Source organism: Accipiter gentilis, chromosome 21 (assembly GCF_929443795.1).
Source record: "Accipiter gentilis chromosome 21, bAccGen1.1, whole genome shotgun sequence".
NCBI lineage: Eukaryota > Metazoa > Chordata > Aves > Accipitriformes > Accipitridae > Astur > Astur gentilis.
This window is the reverse complement of record NC_064900.1, coordinates 817,037-840,444: the sequence shown is the minus strand read 5'-3', so window position 1 is coordinate 840,444 and position 23,408 is coordinate 817,037. Positions and strand designations below refer to the sequence as shown.

Below are 23,408 nucleotides of genomic sequence, written 5' to 3'. Positions count from 1 at the left end.
TGGGATTAGATTCTGAAAACAGTTTATTTCTAGTACCCTAATGTCACAGGAGGCGGTACACGTCACGCAGGCCCCTCTTTGCGCTTTTCCCACTCTTTCGGAGGCTATACACGGATGAGCTCTTGTTTTTCCAGGCGGTTTGCTCTCCCTTTGGAATCACAGGCACAGAAGGACGAAGCGGCGGGCCGCAGGCCTTGGCAAAGCCCGTCCTCTCCGCCACCCGTGCTGGTCCAGCGCGGGAGCAACCGGGCTGGGGAACCAGGAGCTGCGGGAGAAAGGCGGGACGAGCCCGGCCGCCGCGCAGCCACCGGGGGGACACGGGGACGCGCCAGCGCCGGCCCCCAACCGGCTGCACCCGCAGAGCTGAAGCCACCCGGGCGGAGCTCCAGCTGCATCGGCATGTCGCCGGCGGCGGGAGGGACCGGGACCGTCCTCCGGGCGGTAGCATCCCGCCGGGACTCTGGCCCTTTAAGGCGCTCCGGTGCGGCGTTGGCGGGGTGCCTGGCCCTTTAAGGGCTGGCCCCGCCCCGCCCCTACCCCGTGAGCCCCGCGAGCCCCGGCAGCCCCAGGTACGGTGCCGGGCGGGGGGGGAGCCCCTCCGCGCCGCCCCCGTCTGGTCCCTCCGCCCGCCGGCCCGGGCCCGGGACCTGGCGGGGGCCCCGCCGCTTGGGCGGTTGGCGGGGGCGCGGGGCGGCTTGGGGAGGCCGCGGCCTTGCCGTCCTGGCGAGCGGGTGTCGTCTCCCGGGCCCGCGGCGGGTGGGAAGCGGGGCCGGGCGGAGGGACCCGGGGGGGGGGGCGGGCGGGTGGGTGTCCCGCTCCTCCCGGGGCGAAGGCTCTTCCCGGCCGCGGCAGCCGTGCCCGGCCGGGGGAGCTGGCGCCGCGGCGGCGGGGCTCTGAGCCCGGTCCCCGCCCGTGCGGGCTCCGGTCCGAGCTCGGGGCCTCCGCGGCCGGCCTCCCCCACCCCCGGCAGGGGAAGGGCGGCGGGGCTGGCGGGTGGTAGTGGGGTCGGGACGCGGGGCCGGGCGTCCCCGGTAGCCGGTCCCTCCGCCTGGCGTTCACCCCGGTGTCCGTGCCGCCCCGGGGCCAGGTGCAGGCCCGGCGGGGTTTGTCGCCGACCCTCCCTCCCTCCCTGGCTGGCGCCATGGCCATGAGGGAGCTGGTGGAACCGGAGTGCGGGGGCTCCAACCCCCTCATGAAGCTGGCCGGCCACTTCACCCAGGACAAAGCCTTGCGGCAGGAGGGACTGCAGGGCCCGCTGGCCTGGCCCCCCGGGACTCCCGGAGCCGCAGCCGTGAGTGTCGCCGGTCGCTCGGTTTGCCGAGCTGGGGCTGGGTGTGGGGCCTGCCCGCCGCTGGGTCAGTCAGCCAGGGGATGGAGGCGGGGGGGGGGGGGGGGGGGGAGTGTGTGAGGTGAGCGGGTACGGGGGGGACGGTCGGTGGGGATAGGTGCAGCGTTGCTTTTTTGTTTGCTTGTTTCTGGGGAAGGAGGCCCCCGGGGTCACCCGATTTGTCCTGTGGGGTTGTGGGGCGAGGGCCCGTTTGTGGAAGCCACGTTGGTGGGCGCTCGGAGGATGGCGGTGGCCGCGGTGAGCGGTGTGCCTTGCTGTCACAGGCCCGAACCCAGAAAGCGCTGGGACGGGGCTTGGATGGTATCGCTCGGGGGTATCCCCGCTCCTTTAGCTTCCACGTAAGCAGGCGGCTAACGCAAGAAAATGCTGGCAGCCTCCACTCAAGGAGGACGTAAACTAATTGGGTCACAGGGGGCGCGTGGAGAGGGATATGGGGCCCAAGCTGTTGGGGTAATTGCCCACTATTCCCTGTAGGTATCCAAACCACTGGGGGTGGCCACCGAAGATGAGGTAAGAACAGGTTGATGCATCTCCTCACTGCTTTTCTCATCAGCACTGTTTGCTATTTTTCCCCTTACCTGATGCTAATCTTCCTTCTGACAAGCCCATTTCTTTCTGTTGTGCTCCATGGCTCTGCCCGCTTATCTTCTGTGCAATGCGTGTAATCTATCTCTGTCTTTGGCAGCTGGTTGGAGAGTTCCTGCAAGAGCAGAATGCCCCTTTACTCTCCCGTGCGCCCCAGACCTTTAAGATGGATGATCTGTTGGCTGAGATGCAAGAGATTGAACAGTCGAGCTTCCGACAGGCCCCTCAGCGAGGTGAGGGGAGCTAGAGTAGGTGGAAAGCTGGGAAAGATCTTGGTGTTATGGTTAAGCTCCTAGCAGGGTGGTTCCCATCTATTCAGCACTTGTGAGATTGTATCTGGAGTATTGTTGACAGATTTGGGCTTCCCAGTACACTGACGTACTGGAACAATTCCAGTGGAGATCAATAAGGTGTCCAGGGACTGGACTATGTGGTGTTAAGAGGAAAGGCTGAGGGAACTGGGTTTGCTCAGCCTGGCAAAGAGGAGTCTAAGGGGCAGGGAGCATGAGGGGTAGAGTGTCTAGTTGCTGTCTTTCAGCAGCCACGGCCAGGATGTTTGCAGCAATACACAGCAAAAGGACAAGGGGCAATGGACACGACTTGCAGACAGGGGAACCGACTAGATGTAAGGAAATATTTCTTCCCTTGGAGGATGGTTCAGTACTGGAATAGGTGCCTAGGGAGGCTGGGGAATTGCCAGCCTTGGACAGGTTCAGAAGTTACCTAATGAATGCCCTGAGCAACCTAATCTCTAGCTGTAGTGCTAACTTGCTGTGAGAACACTAGCAACTGCCAGAGATTCCTTCCAAGTGGAATCTTTCTGTGATTTTATACTAACAAAGAGAAAGGGAAAGATCAGAGATGATGAGGGCTAGCCTGGGGTACTTAAATGGTGCCTTTGAGTCCTCCAGCCCTCACTACTGTTTTTTTTCTTCTTGTAGCTCCAGGTGTGGCAGCCCTGGCACTGTCTGAAAACTGGACCCAGGAATTCTTGGCTGCAGCGGATAGTGCTGGTGATGTCTCCTCTGATTACAATGAGGCTGACTGGTCACAGGAGTTCATTGCTGAAGTGACAGGTGAAGGGTCCCTTTTGGAATTACTGTCAAGATGTTGCCCAGTCACATGCCTATGTGTAGTGGAGAGTTACTGAATGTGAAATTGGAGTAATGTTTTGGGCCCAGCAGTCAGTGTTTACTGCAGCAGCTTTAATGGGGGGGGGGGGGGGGGGGAAGCTGCTTTGCGATGGCTTAGCCAAGTTGTGAACAATGTGGTGTGGAAGCTTTTATTCAGGTGTAAGGGTCTTTTGTTTTTAGCTGAGGTTACTTGGAGAATTTAGGAGAAGCAGGCTATTCAAACTGCTTTTGCAAAAGTATTATGACTCAACTGATGCAAATTCTGGAGATGGTCTGGTACTGCTTTTAGCTTACATATTCCTTAATTTCCTCTCTTAAGGCTAAATTTGCCTTTGGTACAAAGGCAAATATTTAGTGTGCTTTGGCCAAATACTTTTTGTCAGTTTCGTGGAGGTGGAGAGCTGTTGCACCGTGGAAATGTGCCACGTGAATGTTTCTGGCCCAACAGTTAAGCTTGCCCTTTGAAGCAAGCTATTAGTTTATCTGAAAAGCCATCCTGCATTGTGGATAGAGCTGGGGCTGGCGTAGGGTCCTGTTACTGTTCATGACCTAATCTGGAAGTTATGAGTAAGATTTAAAGAGATGCTCTGCTCTTCTCCAGGAGTGGCCACTGTAGAGAGCCAGGTAGTCCCATTCTTTGACCTTCACTCTTTATAATTCTGGGAATATAAGTCAGCATTTACAAAGGTGTTTGAGAAAGGTCTGATGAAAACCTAGTGCTTTGTAGGCGGTGCTTTTGACAGAGACTTGTAATGCATTGCTACTTTTCCTGACCTACATAGTGTCCCACATGGAGCAGACAAATAAGTTGTGAAACTAAAGTAGAAAATCACAAGGTTATTGGCCACACAGTGGCATCTGTACTAATACATGGTCTGAGCCTAAGGCTTGATTTTTAGATCAGAATAAACAAAGTTAGAAGAAACAAGTGTAAACAATCTTTCTTTGAAGAGGTCTCTTCTGTATGTTAGCTAACTGTGAGAGCAAAATCTGAAGTTAATCTGAGTGATGGTCTGCCTGTCTTACTCTTTTCCCCATTCTTCCTCATGTCCTATGTAGATCCGCTGTCTGTGTCTCCTGCCAAGTGGGCAGAAGAATACCTAGAGCAGTCAGAGGAGAAACTGTGGCTTGGGGAATCAGAAGACCAGGCTTTGGCAGATAAATGGTGAGTCTGTCTTCTCAAGCCTAGTTACTGCTGCTAGGCACTTGGGTGGGTGAAGGTTGGATAGGTGATAGAAATCTGCTGTGGCCTGAATGCTTTTGAGTCATTTAACCTAGACTGATGTTCTCAGGCAGTTTCAGAGAAAGGAGGAAACGGTGCTTGGAGACTGAAGTTTGTAAGAGATCCTAGCTTTTCTGTATTCTAGTTCCAGGAAGATACTGTGTTCTTGTAGGCTAACTTAACCTCACGCCTAATGCAAAGCTCCTTAAAGTGATTGCAGGAGTGAGTTCAGGAACTCCTAATCAAGCAGAACTTTTTTCCCACAACAGATGCTTTTTTAGATTTAGAGATCTCGAGTACTAGACTCTACTAGTTGTTAACTTCCATCACTTTATTCTCCCTATCTGACAAACCGCTTCCAGCCTTCCAGACATTATTTTCATGTGGTTTTGTGTGGTAGATTAAAGAACAGACTACTACCATGGATCTTCTCTGTATAGGTGCCTAAGTTTTTCAATTAAAGAAGCAAAACACAAGCAAGCAATTTGGGCTGCTTAGATCTTTCCCTAAAAGAGATCTTGCACATTTGTATTCTCCTTCCTTCTGACACTTGCCTTTTCTGATACCTTTCTGCAAATATGGACATTCCTGAGTTATTGCTGACAGTTCCAAAGACTTCACCAAGACTGAATGTAGTGGTAGCACCTGGAACTGGTCCTATCCTGCTGTAAGCCAGACAACATATTGAGTTACGTGCTTGCTGTGAGCCCTCAATCTTCTGCGGAGTTGATGCTTTTCCAAGACACTGTTCCTCTTCCATGAGCACAACCTACTTTCTTTGTTCCTAGATATATGACCTTGTTTTTGATAGTGCTAAAACTTGCAATGTGTGATAGCATGTGAGCTTGACAAGGAATCCAGACTGTTCTGCAGAACTGTGCTGTCACTGTAATTGTTTCATTCTGCTGCTGTTTGTTAAGTCACTTGCACAGTTAACCTTGTAGTAATTTTGAATTTTTACAGATGAATAAAGGTACTGAATCACCTAAGAGAGCCCCAGAGTCTCTGAGGAGGGGTGCTATCACTCAATATTGTTGTCTGGCCCACTGTGTAGACCATTGTTAGTGAAAGAGTTCACCGTTGCCTGGTATCAGACTCTCTCTTTCCCTTTTACTGCCTCTGAACACAGGTATGAGGAATATCAACCTGAGGATGATCTTAAGAAAACCGTTAGTGATTTCCTCTCTAAAGTGGATGATCCGAAACTCAAGAATTCTGAGGTAAGAAATTCCCTGACTGGGGCTGACAGATACCTAGTGTGAATAAGGGGTGTGGGGAGTTGAGAAGGGGGAAGACAGTAAAGGAATAAAGCCTCCTCCTGTCCCATGTTTCCATTTCTTACCTGATTCCTAGAAGTTGAATCCTACAATCCACTCCAGATGCTGTCCATCTCTACCACATGGCTCTGGTGAAGTCCTGTCCTCCCCACTTTTTTGGGCCTTTTGTGCTCACTTTGCAGAGAGAAGTCCTCTTAGTGAAGGAGGGGGGCATGGGCAGAGGGCTTGTTGACAAAGTATCTGCCCAGCTCCACCCTTGTTTCATTTCTCTGCCACAGTTCCTAAAGTTTGTCCGCCAGATCGGAGATGGGAGGGTATCGATCGAAGCTAATCAGGTGACCCACAGAGACCAAGATCAGGCAGAGCAATGGGCAGCTGAGTTTATACAGCAGCAGGTAGGAGCCCCAGCCCTATGTGCTCTGAAGGAGGAGAGGTTTTTGCCACAGTGCGCAGTCTGGGAGCGAGGGAGAATGGCAAGTCCAACTCTCAGCAATGCTCTAATAAATGACTAGGCTGGGGGAGGCGAGGGAGGGGCTGTTGGGCTCTTCTTAGCAGAGTCTAGCCAGAAGCTGGGAAGGTATATGGGTAGTGTGAGTTTTCTCATCTCCCGTAGCACCTGGGAGAAAGGGGATATCCAAGTGAACTCTCTTCCACTTTACAGGCCATCAGTTCTTGCTGGTGGGAGGAGGGGTCGTCACAGACCCTCCTGCTGTTTTGGGATGTGCCCCGAGGTTGCCAAATTCTAAAAAGAAAGGTGTGTTTCTGTTTCCAAACTCCCAGGGGGCATCCGATGCCTGGGTGGATCAATTTGCGCGATCTGGGAACGTGTCAACTCTTGATACGGAATTTGAGCAGGCAAAGACTGCTGTGGAGGTAAAGCTGACGGAGGAGGAGGACGGGGGTACCAACTGAGAGCCCATGGTAGGGTTGCCTCTCTCCTTTGCATGCTACAGGAGGGCTAGAAACACGAGGGTGTTTTCTGGGGTGTCTGTAGAGCTCAGTTTATGGTTGGGGTACTCTAGTCACATTCTGTTCCCTCTTTAGTCAGATGTGGACTTCTGGGACAAGCTCCAGGCAGAATGGGAGGAGATGGCCAAGAGAGATGCAGAGGCTCACCCGTGGCTCTCTGATTATGAAGACCTCAGCTCTTCATCATATGACAAGGTAATAGAGAACAGGGTCTCTCAGCCCTAGCGCTGTGATGGACTGCCTTGAGGAGACTGGCAGTATGTCTGCCTCACAGGTGAGCTCCACAGACCCCGAATGTTGCTAGGATTCCTTCTCACACTGATCTTTTGCTGTCACTTGCACCCTCATCCCAGATCAGCTAGGGGTTAAACAAACACTGTTTTCACTTGTGCTTGTCTGCAAATGCCATCTAGTTCCTCTCCAACACCAAATACCAGTTAATGCTGGGATTCTTTGCAATGAGTGCAAGTGTGGTCGCCCCTCACCCCAACCCCAAGCTGATAGTACCTGCAGCAGATGTTTAGTCTCGGTTGCAACTTATTCCAGGTTTGGTTTGGGGGAATTGTTCAGCACAGAACAAGCAGGAAGAAGAGCTGTTGTTCTCTGATCTGCTACAAATTGGCAGAGAGGGCGAGGGGCTGGCTGGTCTGCAGTTTGAGTGTTTTTGATGGAGGAAGACTAGACTGTGCTGTACTGTAGAGAGTGCTTTTCTCCCTAAGCCTGTCTCCTAGCATTAGCACCTGTCTGTCCTCCCTGCTAGGGTTACCAGTTTGAGGAAGATAATCCCATGAGAGATCACCCAGATGCATTTGAAGAGGGGCGGAAGCGCTTGGCGGAAGGTGACCTCCCCAATGCTGTCTTGCTCTTTGAGGCTGCAGTGCAACAGAAGCCAGATCATATGGAGGTGAGTGAGAGCAGAGATAACAGGCCTTGGCCAGGTGTCCTGCTACTTGGATCCTTCCCTTGTGAGGTGTCAGGGTGTGTGTGGAAAACTCGCTTCACTGTTGGGAGCTGTGCAGGGAGTACAAAAACATCTCATTTTTCTGTGGCTTTGGGTATGTAGCTGATGTATGTGAATCCCCAGGAGAGCTGTGGGCAAGGAGGTTTATGACTAATGTCAGTTACAAAAAGCACAAAAGCTCTGGCCCAGAGCTGTGTAAAATCTTTGGAGCACATGAAACTGTGCATGGAGCCAAGACAAGGAGTTCTCGTCTCTTAAGTTGCTTTTGTTTTCATTGACATTGCAAGTTTGGAGATGCTTATGGCAGATGATAACTGTTTTCAATATCTGTATTGAAGATGAATTCTGAGCAGCTTGTTAGACTAGGGGTCCTGGTTAGGTTTTCTGTCTAGATGCCAGGAGAAGATGTAACCCAAAAGGGTTGAGGGATGGCTTGGGTGTCTTCACAGTCTTCATTTGAAGCTGTGGGCGAGAGAATGATTTTTATACTGAAGACAAGTTTCCAGCTCCTAATTCAGTGAATACTTACTTCCATAAAGCACTTCGATTTCTGCAGGATGGATTGAGAAATGGAATAGTGTGTGTGCCTTTCTCCAGAGGTAGAGGATGTGGATATTCTCAGGAGGAAGAGGAAGAATGCATATACAGTCATGTTGTCTGTTTCTGGATTGCCTGCCTCAAGGACCCACAGATGCTGAATTCTCAGTGTGTCTGATTCAAGCCCTGCTCATTGTATATGATTGGAAATACCCAATTTGTTAATCCTGAGGCTTAGATGGAGAGTGATGTCTCGGAACAGAGGTTTTTGGCTTCTGGGAATACAGGCAACTAACTTTCTTGGGCACTGGGAATAAGTGAAAAGTAAGCAGAGGTTTTGGAGATCTACTTTAGCTTTAAAGTGGTCAAAAGGTGTTGCTAATATTCCTTTAGAATTGGCACTCTCTTCTCATATGCAGTGTGGGCTGCAGGCTGAGCATAATGGAGAGGCAGTTGAAACCTTAGGGGAAGAAATCTTAGGCCAGTTCTCGCTAGCTGTATTGAAAACATTCTGAATTCTTCTACCGTGACTGCAGAAAGTACAGAAGTCAAGACTTCACAAATGGTACAGTGATCAAATAGACTTGAACAATTGCTCTGAAAGAAATGTCATGTTTGCTTTGGTCCAAATCACAACTTTACCTTGAATCTCAGCTCTTCTGCCTGCAGAACACTGTGCAGTTATCATTGGTCAGATCTTCCTGAGTTGCAGCTAGCTATATGGTGAGGCATTAGAGATTTGAGACAGTAGGTTGCCTCTTGCTCGTGGTGTCTTGTGCAGTGTGTCTGGCCCTTTGCTAATGAAACAGCTTCCTTCCTTGAGACAGTGGATGCTGCATTTTGTGACTTATATTCAAAAAGTGGGTACTTCATGCTGACCATCCTGCTAACTATCTCTAGCCCATTTTTGAGCAAGGCTTGTGGTTATCAACATAAAGTGAAGAGGTACTTTGGATTTAGTGCCTTAATTAACTATTCCCTATGTCAGCAGCCTGGAGATGGAAGTGGTTTTCATGTACTGGTGTCGTGATGATTGAAGATTCAGTAAAATAACAGTGCTGCTACTTTCAGGTCTGATGGTCAACTCCCCAAGATTATTGCTTGCTAGTGGACCACTGCACAAGTATACACAACTGTCTGCCTTGGGGGGCTCATTATTAGCACTGCTGCTATGCCATTTTGTTCTTAGGAAATAAGAGGTCTGGTTTTTTTCCCTCCTTCCTCTGCAGTTTGACCACAGTTAGAAGTGGAGATTCTGTGACTTAAAAGTGTAAAACTGCCAACAGTTGCTTTATGATAGATCTCCAGGTAGACATTCACTACTACTTCTTGCTGTAACAACACCAGTTTTATTGGCCTTGAGGACCTATGTGCCATAAATCTGTGTCTCTTGAGATAAACTTATATCTGTGGCTAATGTGTATACTTGCATACATTTGGTGTCACTCTAAAAATATGTGGGATAATATGGTGGATTTAATCTCTGTGTCTGTGGTTTATCAGCTGATCTTTTTCTCTGGATGTGAAGAAGTCTGACTTGGTGCATCTTTATCTTCTCCAGGCCTGGCAATATCTGGGAACCACCCAAGCAGAGAATGAACAGGAGCTTTTGGCAATCAGTGCCCTCAGACAGTGAGTGTTGTGGAAGAGCTTCTGAGCGTGGCTCCTTGTCTAGTGCATAGTGCCACAAGGACCATATGGCTAGCATGGTGTGCTCTGTCTCGATTGTGTTACTGCCTGTATCTGGGTGTCTCCCAGAGCGATTGAATACTGTATTCACTCTTCTTTTCTTTGACCTGCAGGTGCTTGGAACTGCAGCCTGGGAACCTCACGGCACTTATGGCTTTAGCAGTTAGCTTCACCAATGAGTCCTTGCAGAAACAGGCATGTGAGACCCTGCGGGACTGGCTACGCCATAAACCGGACTATGCCCACCTGCTGGAGAAGGAACCAGAGGACAGTGTCTCGGGGACAATCCTGGGGCCTTCCAAGCGTGTCCTAGGTTCCCTGCTGTCTGAGTGAGTTAGGGTTACAAATTTCAGCCTTCAGCTGAGAGGTTTCTTGGAGGGTTGGGACTGGGCCAGGCAGGAGCAGAGGGAGCAACCCAAAGCCAGCTCTCTCCACAGTATGCCAATATTCTTCTTCTGTGCTCTTGCAGCTCGCTGTTCATGGAGGTGAAAGAGCTGTTCTTAGCAGCTGTGCGCAGCAACCCCTCGACTGTGGATCCTGATGTTCAGTGTGGCCTGGGTGTCCTTTTCAACCTTAGTGGCGAGTACGAGAAGGCTGTGGATTGCTTCAGTGCCGCGCTCAGTGTGCGCCCCAATGTAAGAAAGGGCAGGCTGTGGATGCTGGTGGTACCTGGAGGTTTATGGGTGAAGGTTTAGGTGGAGGTGCTGCTTGTATGAGGGGTGCGTTTTTGGAGTGGAGGAATAAAACAGACACATGGGGAAGGGAGGGTTGGCTTGGAGCTTAAAAAGATCCAGTTTATCTCAGCCCTTTCTGTCTGCCCCCTCCTCCAGGACCATCTTTTATGGAACAAGCTTGGTGCCACCCTGGCCAATGGGAATCGGAGTGAGGAAGCTGTGGCTGCGTATCGTCGGGCCCTGGAGCTCCAGCCAGGATACATCCGCTCTCGCTACAACTTGGGCATCAGTTGCATCAACTTAGGTGCCCACCGGTGAGCATAGGATGGGCAGATCTGCTGTGACCCATCAGTGTGCATGTGTTTGTGGGGAGAGACTGCAATAGGTTGCTAGGGCAGTGCCATGCTGCCTACAGCCTTCCCTTGGCATAGGAGAGCAGAGCAAGTGTGTGGACTGCCCTGAGAACAAAGTGCCATGCAGATGCAGTTGGAGTAGGGGCCATCTGGACTTCAGTTTCTGTTAAGAGAGAAGAGGGGGATCGCTGATGGTTCTAGAGTGGGGCAGGATCTGGTGGAGAGGGGGAGACCCTCTTGGAGGGGAAGTACTTTAGAAGCAAATGGGGGAGGGAGTATGAGATGTACCATCTTCTCCAGTAAGCATGTGTGTGTTCTCATGTTGACAGTGAGGCTGTGGAGCACTTCTTAGAGGCTTTGCACATGCAGCAGAAGAGCCGAGGTCCACGGGGGCAGCAAGGCGCAATGTCTGACAACATCTGGAGCACCCTCCGCATGGCCCTCTCCATGCTGGGACAGAGTGACCTGTACGGGGCAGCTGATGCCCATGATCTTCCCACACTGCTTCAGGCATTTGGCCTCCAGCAGTGACTCTGGGATGGGCTCCCCTGCGAGTGCAGGGTTGGCCCAGCCCAGCAGTGACCTTCCTTAGAGAGAGAAATGTACCATAGGGTTCATACATATCTTTGCTCTGGTAGGGCAGATCATTGGCAACTGTATTTTCAAGGACCTCCTGCTGAAGCGTGCAACTTCCCCTACCTGTCTGTTGTGGCCTGAGCATCTCTGAGCGGTTCACGTTCTCACCTCCATGACTGGCTGACACTCTGCTGGTAGGCAGGTGACCAAAGCGGGGAAGACGGCAACACCCAGCCCTCTTGCCAGGCTGCATTTGCAGTAATGCCAAGCTTGGCTATGAGACTTAATGACAGCCATTCTGCAGAGACTACCTGCTGGATGCATCTTGAGTGCAGGTTGCTTTGGTGGGGTGGGATTGCCATTTGGTGAAAGGGTGAAAAATTCTGGGTTTTGAGCATGCTTCCCCCATGTATGTGCTTGCATGTGTGTATATGTGGATTGCTAGGGAAATGGGGGGGCAGCAGTCCTCTTTTCTTAATACTGGTAACGTTATGGTACAGCCAGATGCTAGTTTTCAGTGTCTTTTCATGTACCTTTTAAGAGCAGAGTATTGTACTTATGCTAGGGACACAGGTGGAGGCCCTTACCCTGTCAGGGTAAGAGGAGATCCCAGAGTTCAGACCTGAGGGAATGTGATAGGAATAAAAGACTAAAATGTAACCTCCCCTCCCAGAATATGGTGGGGAAAGGGTCAAGTCTTAATTTTCACTTGATCATCTGTCATTGTTTACCTTTGTGCAGAAGTTCCCCATCTTGTGTGTAACTGAATCTTGTTAATTATAAATATCTGTATATGATTCTATTGGGGAAAATGTTTTTTAATTGTAAAGTATTTTGTATAATAAAGGGGGGGAGAATTAAAATTGCCAAAATGACGTCTTTCTCTGTGCCTCTGTTGGAGCTGCATGCAGTGGGTGGTACAGATCTCTGGGGGTATTAGCCCACTGGTTTTCAAAAGATACATCAGAGTCTCTCTCAGTTTCTGTCTTCTCTTTTGACCCAGGTTTTGTTTTATTGATAGCTGATATGCAAATGAAGCTTAAAGGACCTCATTTTGTCGTAGCCTCAGGCTTCAGTTCTGTGAGCCAGCAGAAGAGCTTCCCTGTGCCAAAAGATCTCTGGGGTTTTTTTTTGCCTAGGTTTAGGGGTCAGTGAAGCTTTTTTTTTTTTCCCCCGATGCCATCTGCAGTGAGGGAAGTTGTGTTACATTTACCACCTCTTTGAGGAACCTGACTGCTGCAGTAGTCGAGATCCGGAGCTTCGGCAGGGAGCACTTACCTTCCTCTTCCACCAGGCACCTGTTTCTTCATACCTCTACCTGCACAGGCTTGTTTTTCTCTCACTACTGTAACAATTGGGAGCAGAAAGTGTGTGCAGAGAATAGTTCTTGCTGTGTGTTTTCTGAGCTCTAGCTTCCCCTGTGGCACTGAAACCTACATGCACTATTCTGAAATTGCTGTCATGCATGCAAAACAATTTGCTGCTTGTGCTGCCTAAAAGGAAGGGAAACGCTGCTTCTGCATCCTGCTCACACTCACTGCTCCTGGTCAGAGATGTGCCTTTTGGTTTTTACTGATCTCAGTCCTTCTGTCAGATTCTTCTCTTCCCAGCAAAAGAAAACACGAGTACCTATGCTGTTCCCCACCTGCTGCCCAGGTGTTCTCCATTCCCTAGTTCTCTGCTGACCCTCTCACCACTTATTTCCTTTGCCTCTTTGTTGCACCATATTCCTCTCTGTTCACACTCCCATTACCACTGCTTGGCCTTCCCTTTTTCTCATCCTCGGGTGCTCCTCTCCTTGGCTTCCTCAAGTTGTCTCAATTTCCCTTGCCATTTGGCTTAATGTCTTGACTTTTTGCTTGGTGTCCTTCCCTATCACACATCCCTTCCTGTCCCTGTAGCTAGAGTGGGCTGTCACCGTTTGTCCTCTTTCCCTGTAAATCGTTCTGACTTTCTTCTCTCCCTCCCAACTTAAATCATTGTGCAGCATCTGTGCTACCTTTGCTGAGGCCAGGTCTTCACCTAGACACCAGTCCCTGTTTAGTCTGCCAGGGCTGAGTGAAGACTGAGCTGCCTCTGTCCAGGCCATGTCTAACCTTATCCTGTTAAGAATTGTCTTTGGAAATGGAGTGTTGGTGAAGGGAACAGCAGCTGGCTGATTGTATCTCTATTCTGGTTCCAGTTCACACCTTTTGCCTGCCCTCTGCAACCCTCTCTGGCCATCTCCAAACCAGGCTCGTGCTGGGGCTCTGTAAGTATCTTGATCCCAGTTTGCATTTCCAGCCACATCCACCTTCTGTTGCCAAGCCCTGTTGTATGGCAGGGGTGGGTAGTAGGTGCTGAGTATTTTAGATTCACGGAAAGGTAAGGCAGTGAGGGGTGTTTGGAGGTCCCTAATACAACCCCCTGCTTGCAACAGGTCTGACTTGAATGCTTGCTAGATGAGGTAGCTGAGGGCCTTATAACCGATTGTGCTCTGCAATTTTTGCACTTTCTGTACTTTCTCCTCTTGTACTTTCCCCAACTTACAGAACAGCAGCAGGGCCTATCGCCGCTAAAAGCGTGTGAGGGATCCCAGCAGGCAGGCAGTTCTTTGTTCTTTACCAAATCTATGGGCATCACAGGACACAAACTAGATCTTTCACAGGGCGCTGGGCCTGTGGTCAAAGGGGATGGTTCAGTACCTGTTCTTCCACCCATGCTTCTTGCTGTGTTTCTGCTGTATTTCTTCCTTCAGTGTCTTACTTATTTGCTGCTTAAGGCCCCAAGAAGTCTTAGGATCTCTTGCCTCCTGGTGTTGGCCTTAGTCAAGGCCCAGCTGGGAGATACCAGCAAAAGAAAATTTGTGCTTTGAGATCCTTACACCTCTAGCCACAGTGCTCCTCGTTAGCTTCCATGCTGGTCAAGAAGGTGGGTGTGCTGCCATTGCATACTCTGCTTTACCAATGCAGTTTCCTCATCTTGAGCTGCTGAGCCTCATTACGATCCTGGGTTCTCTTGAGTTATGACCCCCAATCTCTTGGTTTGGGTCCTAGGCTCCTACCTGTTTGCCTGTGTGTGCTGAAGTCTTTCCAGTCTGGAAAGGGCTCAGGCCAGTCCTTCTCTAGAGGAATGCTCTGAGGGTGGTGACCTGAAGTGGGTGTTCATGGAAAGAGTGTGAGGGCAAGCATATAGTGGGTACTCTCATGTTCTTTAGGAATCTGCTGCTTTAAAGACTGCCCGACCCAGAAGTTGCATCAGTATGCTTGTTTAATAGCTTTTGGTGAATTTATTCTCTGCCTGTGTCTTGTTGATTTTTAAATCAGTTGGTGCTTTTGGTCTCAGTGTCTTGTGGATGCACAGAAGAACTGTGTTTAGATATCCAAAGTATTTTCTTTTGTTTGAAGCCTGCTACCTCTTCCTTTGTGGCCTCCTCCTTCTGATACTGTAAGATATAGCAAATAATAAGGTTCTAGTATAGTCCATGTCTCCTCAGGGGGAGCCCTTTCCCTACCTCTGTACCTCATGCTTCTGTATCTTTTCTACTTTTACCATATTATTGCCAGTATTTTCTTCACACCCTAGCCTGCCAAGGGGTCCTGACGCCAAACACCATGCCTCTTTCTCCTCCTCTCAGTCAGTCTCTGATGCTCAGAAATCTTTTGGCAGGCAAGTCTGCTACTGAGGAAGGACTGAAAGCAGCAAAGCGGCAACAGAGACAGGCCAGCAAGACAGACCCTTTGTCAGAGCAGACTCTGGCAGCTTCTCCATATGGTAGTCCCTTGTTCACGTAGGCATGTGTTTCCTTGCTCCCACAAAAGATAAAAATTAAAACCTTTTGCTGGTCACCTTTATGCTTAGTATGGCAAAGCATTGTCTGGTATTTTCTGATGCTTTTGGATGCCTGATTTGAGACATGTGAAACTTTAAAATTCTGTAACTGTCCGTGACTTTAGGAAGAGCTGTAGGTACCCTGAAAATCCCCTGAAAATCTGATGCCTGATAGGTAGGGTTTTTTTGAAACTGTTCAATTTCTCTGTTGCATTTCTTAAGCAGAAGTGACACCTAGTGTTGAGTCGAGGGCAGGTCCGTGTCTGTCACACTTGCCTGGACCAGGTCACTAAAAGGTTTAGGAGCACAACCTGCTAATAAAACATGAGTGGAACAAAATGCTGGATGCCTTTTCTGAACGCGTGACTCTTGGGAGCTGGAGAGGCTTTCCCAGCCCAATGTGGTGCTGTGAAGCTAGGACCTTTTGGTGGTCTGTGATGCCTTTTTTTTTTTTTTTTTCCTCCTGGTACTAAGCATCTAATTAGTCTGGGCCCTTGTGTTTGTGGAGTCCAGTTTAGCAACCATGCCATGGAAACCCATTTGCACATTTATTAAAGACGGGGACAGAAAGCAATGCAGTTGGGTTTGTGACATTTTGAACTAAAACAATTATTCATAGACAATCTTGTTGCCTTTTCCTTTATCTGGAAAGGGGGACTTTGGGAAGGAAATAACAGTTAGAAAAGCTCTTACCCTTCCTTTCTGGCTTCTGTGTCTTGTCAAGTGGGACTTATGCGGCTTTTGTCAGTCTGTGTTTGCTGTGCCTCTCTTCCCAGCACATCTTTTGTGGAGCTCACTCCCAGTGCTGCAAGTGGATATGCAGCACTTGTCCGACAGGGTGCTGTCGTCCCTTTTTTTGAGTCTTTGCTGAAAAAGTAGTGTTGTTCAGTCCACTTTACTGAGCACTGGCAACTGGGGAGTGCAGCAAACACAGTGGCAAAGAAAGAGAGAAAAAGAAAAAAAGGGGAGTGTGAGATACGTGCTAGGCAAAAAAGGAGGCATCTTTTTTCCCTCAAGGGTTTGGCAGTGAGTATATTTATTGGCGGGTGGGCTGTTCACAGCTTGGGGCTCTATGGTCCAGTTGCATGTTCCTGTGTTGCATCTTTGGGGGCTGTTTTGTTTGAGAAACAGAAGTCTTGGAGCCAAAAGTGAGAAAGAGACTCTGTCTTTGTGATGAATTACTCTACCAGCCCTAACAACTGCAAAGAGGGTAACAACCAAAAAACCACCCCCTTCAGCCACAAAAACCCCTCCAAAACAAAGAAACCAGTGTCCTGCTGCCTTGAGTCCACAACTACCAGACAAAACAGCAGTCAGAAACTGGGGAGATGCAGTTCATATGTGGTTTTGTTATTTTTTTTAACCCCCTTATTTTAAAGTAAGGAATGAAAAGAGGTGCATAATTATTGAGGTACAAACTAAGGTATCCACGGTGGTGGAGAAGGATGGGAGCACAAGAGGGTCTAAAGTGGAAGGAGTTTGTTGATAATTTGATTTTTCTACCATTTTACCTTTTCCAGCACTGTGAAGTGGGTACGTATGTGACAGCCACAGCTTTAAGTGAAATTGTTTGTCACCATGCAATCTAGTGGAAAATAGGCTGCTGCAGTGTAATGTTGATGAAGCCAACCCCAGAGGAAATAAAAATAAATAAATACATAAGAGTTTTGACATATTTGGGAAAGATTCTACGGGAGAACAAAAAAATAAGCTCGCTATTTAATCTTGTAAAAAAAAAAAAAAAAAAAAAGCAAGCGAGTTTTATGAAAAAGATAAAAATCTTTTAGTAATTTTTGCTCCAAATCAGAATAAGTCTTTGATTGTTCAAGTGTTTTTTGCATAATGTAGTTCTCGATGCTTTCAAAGACTCTGCATGTTCATCATTCCTCTTGATCATTCTTTTGCTTTTTGTCTGCTGAGGGCAATAGAGGAAGAGTTGTTTATCGTTCTCTTCTTTGAGTTTTCTTCTTCCTCTTTTCACTTTTGTCACACACTTTCTTTTCCTCATTTTGAGATACTGCTATTTCTGTAGGAAGCAGGGTGGGGGGAAGTTTGGGAAACATAATTTCCCGTAAGGAAAAAAAACCCCTAACCCTACAATAAAACCCCCAAGCCATAAATATTTCCAATATCAAACTCTTAGCCCCACTCTGTATTCTGCTTTGTTCAGTGGCTTACTTCCTTGTGCATAAAGCGCCATATAAATGAGATGAGCGATATTAAAATCCATTTAGTTTCCAATGCCAATAACACTAGGAAAGATGGTCATCAGAACCAGGAGCTCATTTTTTTCTGTGACCTTGGGAGTGTTTATACAGAGATCCTTTGCCAAGCTTTTGTGTCAACACATCCCATCATATATCACCTTTTGATTTTCCTCGGTACCATGAAAAGCCCCACTGCCAGCTTTGGTGACAGCTGAGCCCCACTCAGACTCACTCTCTGTGTTGCCTTCATGGCTCATACATTTGTCCAAAGGGCTTTTCTGAGTCTACAGGTGCTGAGAAAGATGGGAGTGTTTAGTTTGTGATGAATTATGTCATTATGTATATATAAAAATTATTTTTTTTTCAGAAACACAACTAAATTAATTTCATCAGTAAAATTCACTAGCAAGGTAAGAAGACTGAATGTTGTTCAATGACAGCATAAATCCATCCTATTCTGGGTTGTTTTAGTCCCTCTTCCAAACAGTCCTCCTGCTGGTGTGCTCATTCTCCCTTCTCTATCCTGGTGGACACCATGGTTCAGGAGCGGAATGGGGCTTTGCCCTTTCCAGCAGCACTGAACTGTAGGGTTTGCTCACTGCAACACATGAAACCATGCCATAAAGGTGTGATTTGGCAGTAGAGGAAGGCTGATTTCACGTCTAGCTGCTGCTAGAAAGTGAGATCCTGCTTCTCTCTTCCAAACCCCAAAATGCAAATTTCAATTGCTCTACTTCCAGCCTCTGCAGAGCAGCAAAAGAACGAATGATGTGGAAAAAACCCCATGTATTTTTGTGCGAGCTTAGTCCTGCGATCTGGTGTTAAAGAATTCTTAGTCATGGGTTTCTCTAGCTGGCTGGAGCTAGTGTACAGGCTGCTGGTTTTGGCAGGGGTGAACTCTCTCCCTTCCCAGCTCCCCAGCTTCTCCAGTAGCATCCTACCTGACAGAGCAGGGGTCCCTGAAGCATCCTACAGCAGGGCACGTCCTAGCAGTGACCTTGAAAGAAGCTCTGCGTGTCAAATGTTGCCCATCGAGGTCATTACATTCAACGACAGCTTAGGGCAGCACCTGCTCTGTAGCTGTAAGCGCAATTATGTATTTTCTTTCTCGGGAGTTCTAGTGTATGAAAAACTAGCTCATAGCCCCTGCCGCCTGGGTTCCTCTCGGAGGTTTGCACGCAGTGCCCGGCCAGTCTGCCCATATCCAAGGTATATTTGAGATCTACCGCCACTGAGCCTGTGGGTTATTTGATTTGTTTGCTCCAATAACCACTAAATCTCCTCCAAGTCCTTGTTGTGAGCTTTCTCACGTCTGGTGGTAACGGGAGGGACCGCTTTCCTCTGAGGGTGGTTCAGCCCATGGAAAGGCTGGGAAACTTCCAACCTTGGAGATGTTCGGAGTCACCTGGGCGAGGTGCTGAGCAGCCCCAGGCAGGTTTAGATTCGTCCCAGCTATGAGGAAGGGGGGGTGGAATCAAAACCTCCAGGTGTCCCTTCCCACCTATATCTTCCTGTGAAGCTAAATGGTCGCTCATTTGCGGTGCAAACAGTGCAGCTGTTTCCCTTTTTACACAGTCGTTATCATCCATCAGACTGTTGCTTGATTTCAAAATTCGGAGGTGGCCAAGGCAAAATCAGCCTTTATGAGAAGCCTCTTCTTTTTACTGCTGTAAAAATACTGGGTATTTTTTACCCTGTAAAAATACTGGGTATTTGCAGGATCTGGATTGCTCTGCACTAACAAAGATCCTGTTGTTTCCTCCCACTGTAGTACAGCTTGCCAGCATGCTAGCCAATTAACATGTCTGAAAATATATTACAGAATAAACCTGCAATATGAAAATGAGCAAAAATATTGCCACTCTGTCAGAGCCTCCCTGCCCTGCTTTACCAGCTCTGCATCCCTGTGGCTGCTCAAATGGCTACATCGGTGAGAAGGGGGAAAGTGAATTTTAAAAAAAAAGCTACTTCAGTGTCATCTGGACATCTCACATAGAAACTCCTTGGAAAACGAACATTGTGTATTAGATGTGCTTCCCAGTTAAGCAAAAATGTAAGCTGCAGCAAGCAAAAAAATTCTACAGCCCATGCGTCACAAAATACTTTGGTGTGTTTTTATTCCTGTAATTCATCTGGCTTCTGGAGAATGAAGACAAACAAGAACGAAAGCTCTAAGAATTATCAAGACGTTTGCTCTTCAGTGGACTTTTGAACCCAAGCAACGAGAGGCTGGTTGTAGGAAGATCAAAACCAAAACTATCAAGATGTTTTTTCTTCAGTGGACTTTTGAACCCGAGCAAGGAGATGGCTGGCTGTAGGAAGAACAAAACCGAAATAAAGCAGTTAATTGTTTTTGATCCCTGAGGGTAATAGGGGCCACTTCTCGGGACAGGGTGTTTCACAAGACTTCTGTGCAAGCTATAAATGTAGGCGAGCGGCAGCAGCACCGGACTGGAGGAAGCGCCGCCAGCTCTCCCCATCCCAGACGCTGTCATCGAGGTGAGATGCACACTTTTTACACAAAACCTTTCAACGGCTTCTCGGGCAGCTACTGTGAAATGCGGTTGAAGAGAAAGATGTTTAAGTGTTGGGCTGAGAGCTGCAACACGTGTGTGAGGATGGGATGTCTGGATTTGCAGAAACTTGACCCGTCTTTCAGGTGATGAGAAAACAGCTGCAGGATAAGCATGCCTTACAAAGGGAGAGGGTGGAGAGAGCCATTGCTGCAAAATTCCAAGGGGTGAAAGTGAGAATATTTTACAAATTAATCTTGGGCATAGGATCCTTATGTTGTCTCAGCAAAATTAACTGGCTTATTATTAGTACTTTTTCAGCAGGCACAAGGTCATTATACTAGTGCTCAATCAATCAATAAATTAAAGTTCAGGTACACACAGCCTCCATAAATTCAATTATAACTGTGAAAAAACACTGAAATGCTTTTGATCATGTAGTGAGACTTTTTTTTTTTAAGTGAGATTTAAGTGAGATCTTTTTTTTAATGTTGATTATGTTGCTCAGGTCTTGCAATTTTAGTCTGACTTTTAATCTCACTTGGGCAGATCTGATCTTCTCGCATCCCTTCCCAGAATCAACTAGAGTAACTGCTTCTTACCCTCAGATAGATTTGCCCTGAAATCTAAAACTTTGCTTCTATGGCTGTTATGTGATTTAGAAAGGGAGCTGTCAACTTAACTGGCTGCTCCTTTTTGTTCCTGCAGCTGTTATTAATAAATACTGTGGTTCTTTATGTGATTCCAGATGACTGTGTGGAATGATATATGAGTATTCGTAACAGTGCTACAAAAAGACATTTACAACCTGAAATTGAGTCTGACTCAAAGAGCTGATGCTTTGAACTTGATTGCTTCTCGGCTTAGGTCAACAGAAATATCCTGATTTCAATAGAATTTCATGTAAAATGAGAAATGAGGTATTCCAGTGAGTCTAAAAGTTCAGTTCTGGCCTTAACAGAATAGATATTTTTCCTATTTACAGTACAAAATGCACTTTGATTTAGCAATTAATTGAATGTCTCACTACTTCTTTACTTGTAATATTATGTGGATCATGAAATCTAGTCCAAACAACGAACACCAATTTCTAAAATAATTCTCAAACGAAGTGTCAATTATCAACGGAAAGATTTATCAGCAATTAGGTATTTTATTTCATTATTATTTAGGATATACCAATAAGATGTTAAACTAAATGCTCAGAAGTCCCGCACAAATATACATAAACCAACATACACAACTAAACAAAACTGTACAGTTTTGGTGTGCACATCTCAATTTACTTTTTTTTCCAAATTCAAATTTCTATGTCATGCCCTCACTCTTTTCCAGCTGCTGCTGCATTTACAGTCTGCTAAAAATATTTTACTTTTCCTTTTTTCCTCCCCGCCCCACCCGCCGGCCCCCTCCAGCATTTTCTGTCTTGCTTCTTACAGTCATTGTTTATTTTCCGTTTTCCTTTTCTGCAGGCTGTCATCCAGCTCCTCCAGCAAGCAATCCGAACTACAGAAGGCCTACCGAGATGGGAAAAATCATCGTTTATGAGCACGCCAACTTCCAGGGTTACTCCCGAGAATTCACCAGTAATGTTGCCAATCTAAAAGCTGTCGATTGGAATGATTGTATCTCCTCAGTGAGAGTAATTGGCCAGCCTTGGGTGGCTTATGAGCACCACAGCTATACAGGCCAGTTAATGGTATTTGAGGAGGGAGATCATGGCTTTGTCGGTCACCAGATGAATGATAAGATCACTTCTCTGCAGCTGATCACTGAGGATCTGCGCAATCCCCAGATCACCCTCTATGAACATTCCCAGTACCAAGGGAGGAGCAGGGTGGTAAGAGAAGCAACCAACCTGGCTAGGGGCTATGACAACGACACCATATCCTCTCACAAAGTCCAGAAAGGCGTCTGGCTGCTGTGCGAACACAGCGACGGGAGCGGTATTCGTTACATTGCGCGAGAACGCGAACACCTTCCACATTACGGTGCAATCAATTTAAATGACAAGCTTTCGTTTCTGCGTCCCCTTCTCCCTGGCAGCTGCTATTAGACAGCAAATCCTGCAACGCTGAGGAAAGATGCAGCTCCAGCAAGGAACCTGAGACCTAGATTTCTGTCTGCGCTTGTATTGCTTTTTTCCCCTGTGGCACAGAAAGGCTGAATGGGAGAGCTCTCTTTTAAGCTGCACTGCAGATCTGTATTTCTCGATCCTGCCTTGCACTGTTCTCCCTCCCCATAATCCCCACAAATGCAATAAGTATCGTATTTGGTCAAATGAAAGCGTCTCAAAGATAAGAGACATGCCAGGGGTGTGTAACCTATTGCACCCGCAGTTCGCATTCCGATGTCCTGTACTACGTAACGTAAAAGCATTGCATGTTGCTTCTGTTGCTAGATGCGTTAACAAAATGTGAGTATATAACCAGCATCACTTACTTTGTAACTTGTTTGACAATGGTCTTGCTCTACCATGGCCTTTGCCATTTTTTGTGTTCTGTGTTGCCATTAAAGAAGATATTGAAAGCAACAATGGGTCTATTTTATGTATTGTTTGTGGTTTAATAGAGATAAATATTGCCCTTTCATGGTGAGATATCTCTATGTATTCAGAGAATAGTTCATGCAGTCACTTGTAGACATTTTTCATGGGTCTCCCCTGAAAGGTTTTATCTCTTTCCATTCTCACTTGTCAGTAACACTGGGTACAGGCTTGACTCAACCAGACTTAAAATCTTGGTGAGCGTGCCGAGTATTGCTGGGATCCTGGCCAAACCCACCTGGAGACTTTACTTAACTATCACAAGATTGATTGTTTCTCAAGGCATTGATCATACTAATGATATAGTCTTCTACTGCCCTACATAATATAATCAGACAGGAAGTTTTGATAAATTTGAATTGATTGGTTGGCTGATGGCAATAGGAAAACCTGTCTGATTTTTTTAAACCTTCTTTATCTTGATATGAGATGAGGTACCATTTTGAAATCACGGTCTTTCAAAGAGCATGGAAAATCCCCTTCTTCTAGAGTTACCTCCATTGTAATTCTACATCGTAATGGCGTTTTACTGTTGTAACGGTCTCAGGAGTCACCACGTGCTATGTTCTACCACAGGCCAGACTGAAATGCTAGCTCAGGTAGCTTAGGGCCCTCCAACACACCAAGCAGTGCCAGGCGTTATCACCGCTACAAGCGCGCGAGGAATCCCACTGGGCCCTTCTTTGTCCGTTTACAAATCCCATGGGCGTCACAGGCCACAAACTAGATCTTTCACAGAGCAAAGAGGCAAACGGAGGATGAAGATGCAAGCTGCAAGAAGCGGCAAGCTGCAGGAGAAGGGTTGCCGAAGCATCTGTAGTTCAGTGTTTTGCAAGCCCCAGAGCAGCCTGGGGAGTGACCTACCATTCAGCATTCCTGCAGGATTGCAACTCTGTATGCTTACTCTTTGCCTCCAAAGCAGTGCATTAAAAGCTATATGACGGAATCAGCTTCAAAATAATTGTGTTTGGAATAGGAACTACGCAAGGCCTTCTTGCGGACGTGGGAT

The 23,408-nt window shown here is 47.6% G+C and overlaps 2 protein-coding genes across 4 annotated transcripts; both read left to right on the top strand.

The window, feature by feature from the left end:
- The first annotated feature begins 529 nt into the window (after nt 1–529).
- Nucleotides 530–12,199, top strand: PEX5 (peroxisomal biogenesis factor 5). Of its 3 annotated transcripts, XM_049824398.1 has the most exons (16): nt 530–569; nt 1,088–1,291; nt 1,823–1,858; nt 2,034–2,166; nt 2,875–3,009; nt 4,126–4,231; nt 5,418–5,508; nt 5,844–5,960; nt 6,346–6,438; nt 6,610–6,729; nt 7,295–7,438; nt 9,594–9,664; nt 9,835–10,050; nt 10,191–10,356; nt 10,552–10,709; nt 11,078–12,199. In XM_049824398.1, the coding sequence occupies exons 2-16, from the start codon at nt 1,142–1,144 to the stop codon at nt 11,277–11,279; spliced, it is 1,938 nt and encodes a 645-aa protein (XP_049680355.1). In that variant the 5' UTR covers nt 530–569; nt 1,088–1,141; the 3' UTR covers nt 11,280–12,199. The 3 variants fall into 3 exon arrangements, with proteins under 3 accessions (XP_049680355.1, XP_049680357.1, XP_049680356.1); XM_049824400.1 differs by lacking the exons at nt 530–569; nt 5,844–5,960 and having other exon boundaries at nt 1,008–1,291; XM_049824399.1 differs by lacking the exons at nt 530–569; nt 6,346–6,438 and having other exon boundaries at nt 1,008–1,291.
- Nucleotides 12,200–19,776: 7,577 nt separating this feature from the next.
- LOC126048897 (epidermal differentiation-specific protein-like) lies at nt 19,777–22,359 on the top strand. Its single transcript, XM_049824422.1, has 2 exons — nt 19,777–19,840; nt 21,327–22,359. Exon 2 carries the CDS (start codon nt 21,380–21,382, stop codon nt 21,908–21,910), a length of 531 nt encoding a protein of 176 aa, XP_049680379.1. The 5' UTR covers nt 19,777–19,840; nt 21,327–21,379; the 3' UTR covers nt 21,911–22,359.
- The last annotated feature ends 1,049 nt before the right edge of the window (nt 22,360–23,408 follow it).

Bases quoted from the DNA above. Each gene is read 5' to 3' on its own strand.
- LOC126048897 (XM_049824422.1), top strand. From the start codon at position 21,380: ATGGGAAAAATCATCGTTTATGAGCACGCCAACTTCCAGGGTTACTCC.
- PEX5 (XM_049824398.1), top strand. From the start codon at position 1,142: ATGGCCATGAGGGAGCTGGTGGAACCGGAGTGCGGGGGCTCCAACCCC. The intron at 6,439-6,609 runs GTAAAGCTGACG...TTCCCTCTTTAG, and splicing joins AGGCAAAGACTGCTGTGGAG to TCAGATGTGGACTTCTGGGA. The intron at 7,439-9,593 runs GTGAGTGAGAGC...TATCTTCTCCAG, and splicing joins AGAAGCCAGATCATATGGAG to GCCTGGCAATATCTGGGAAC.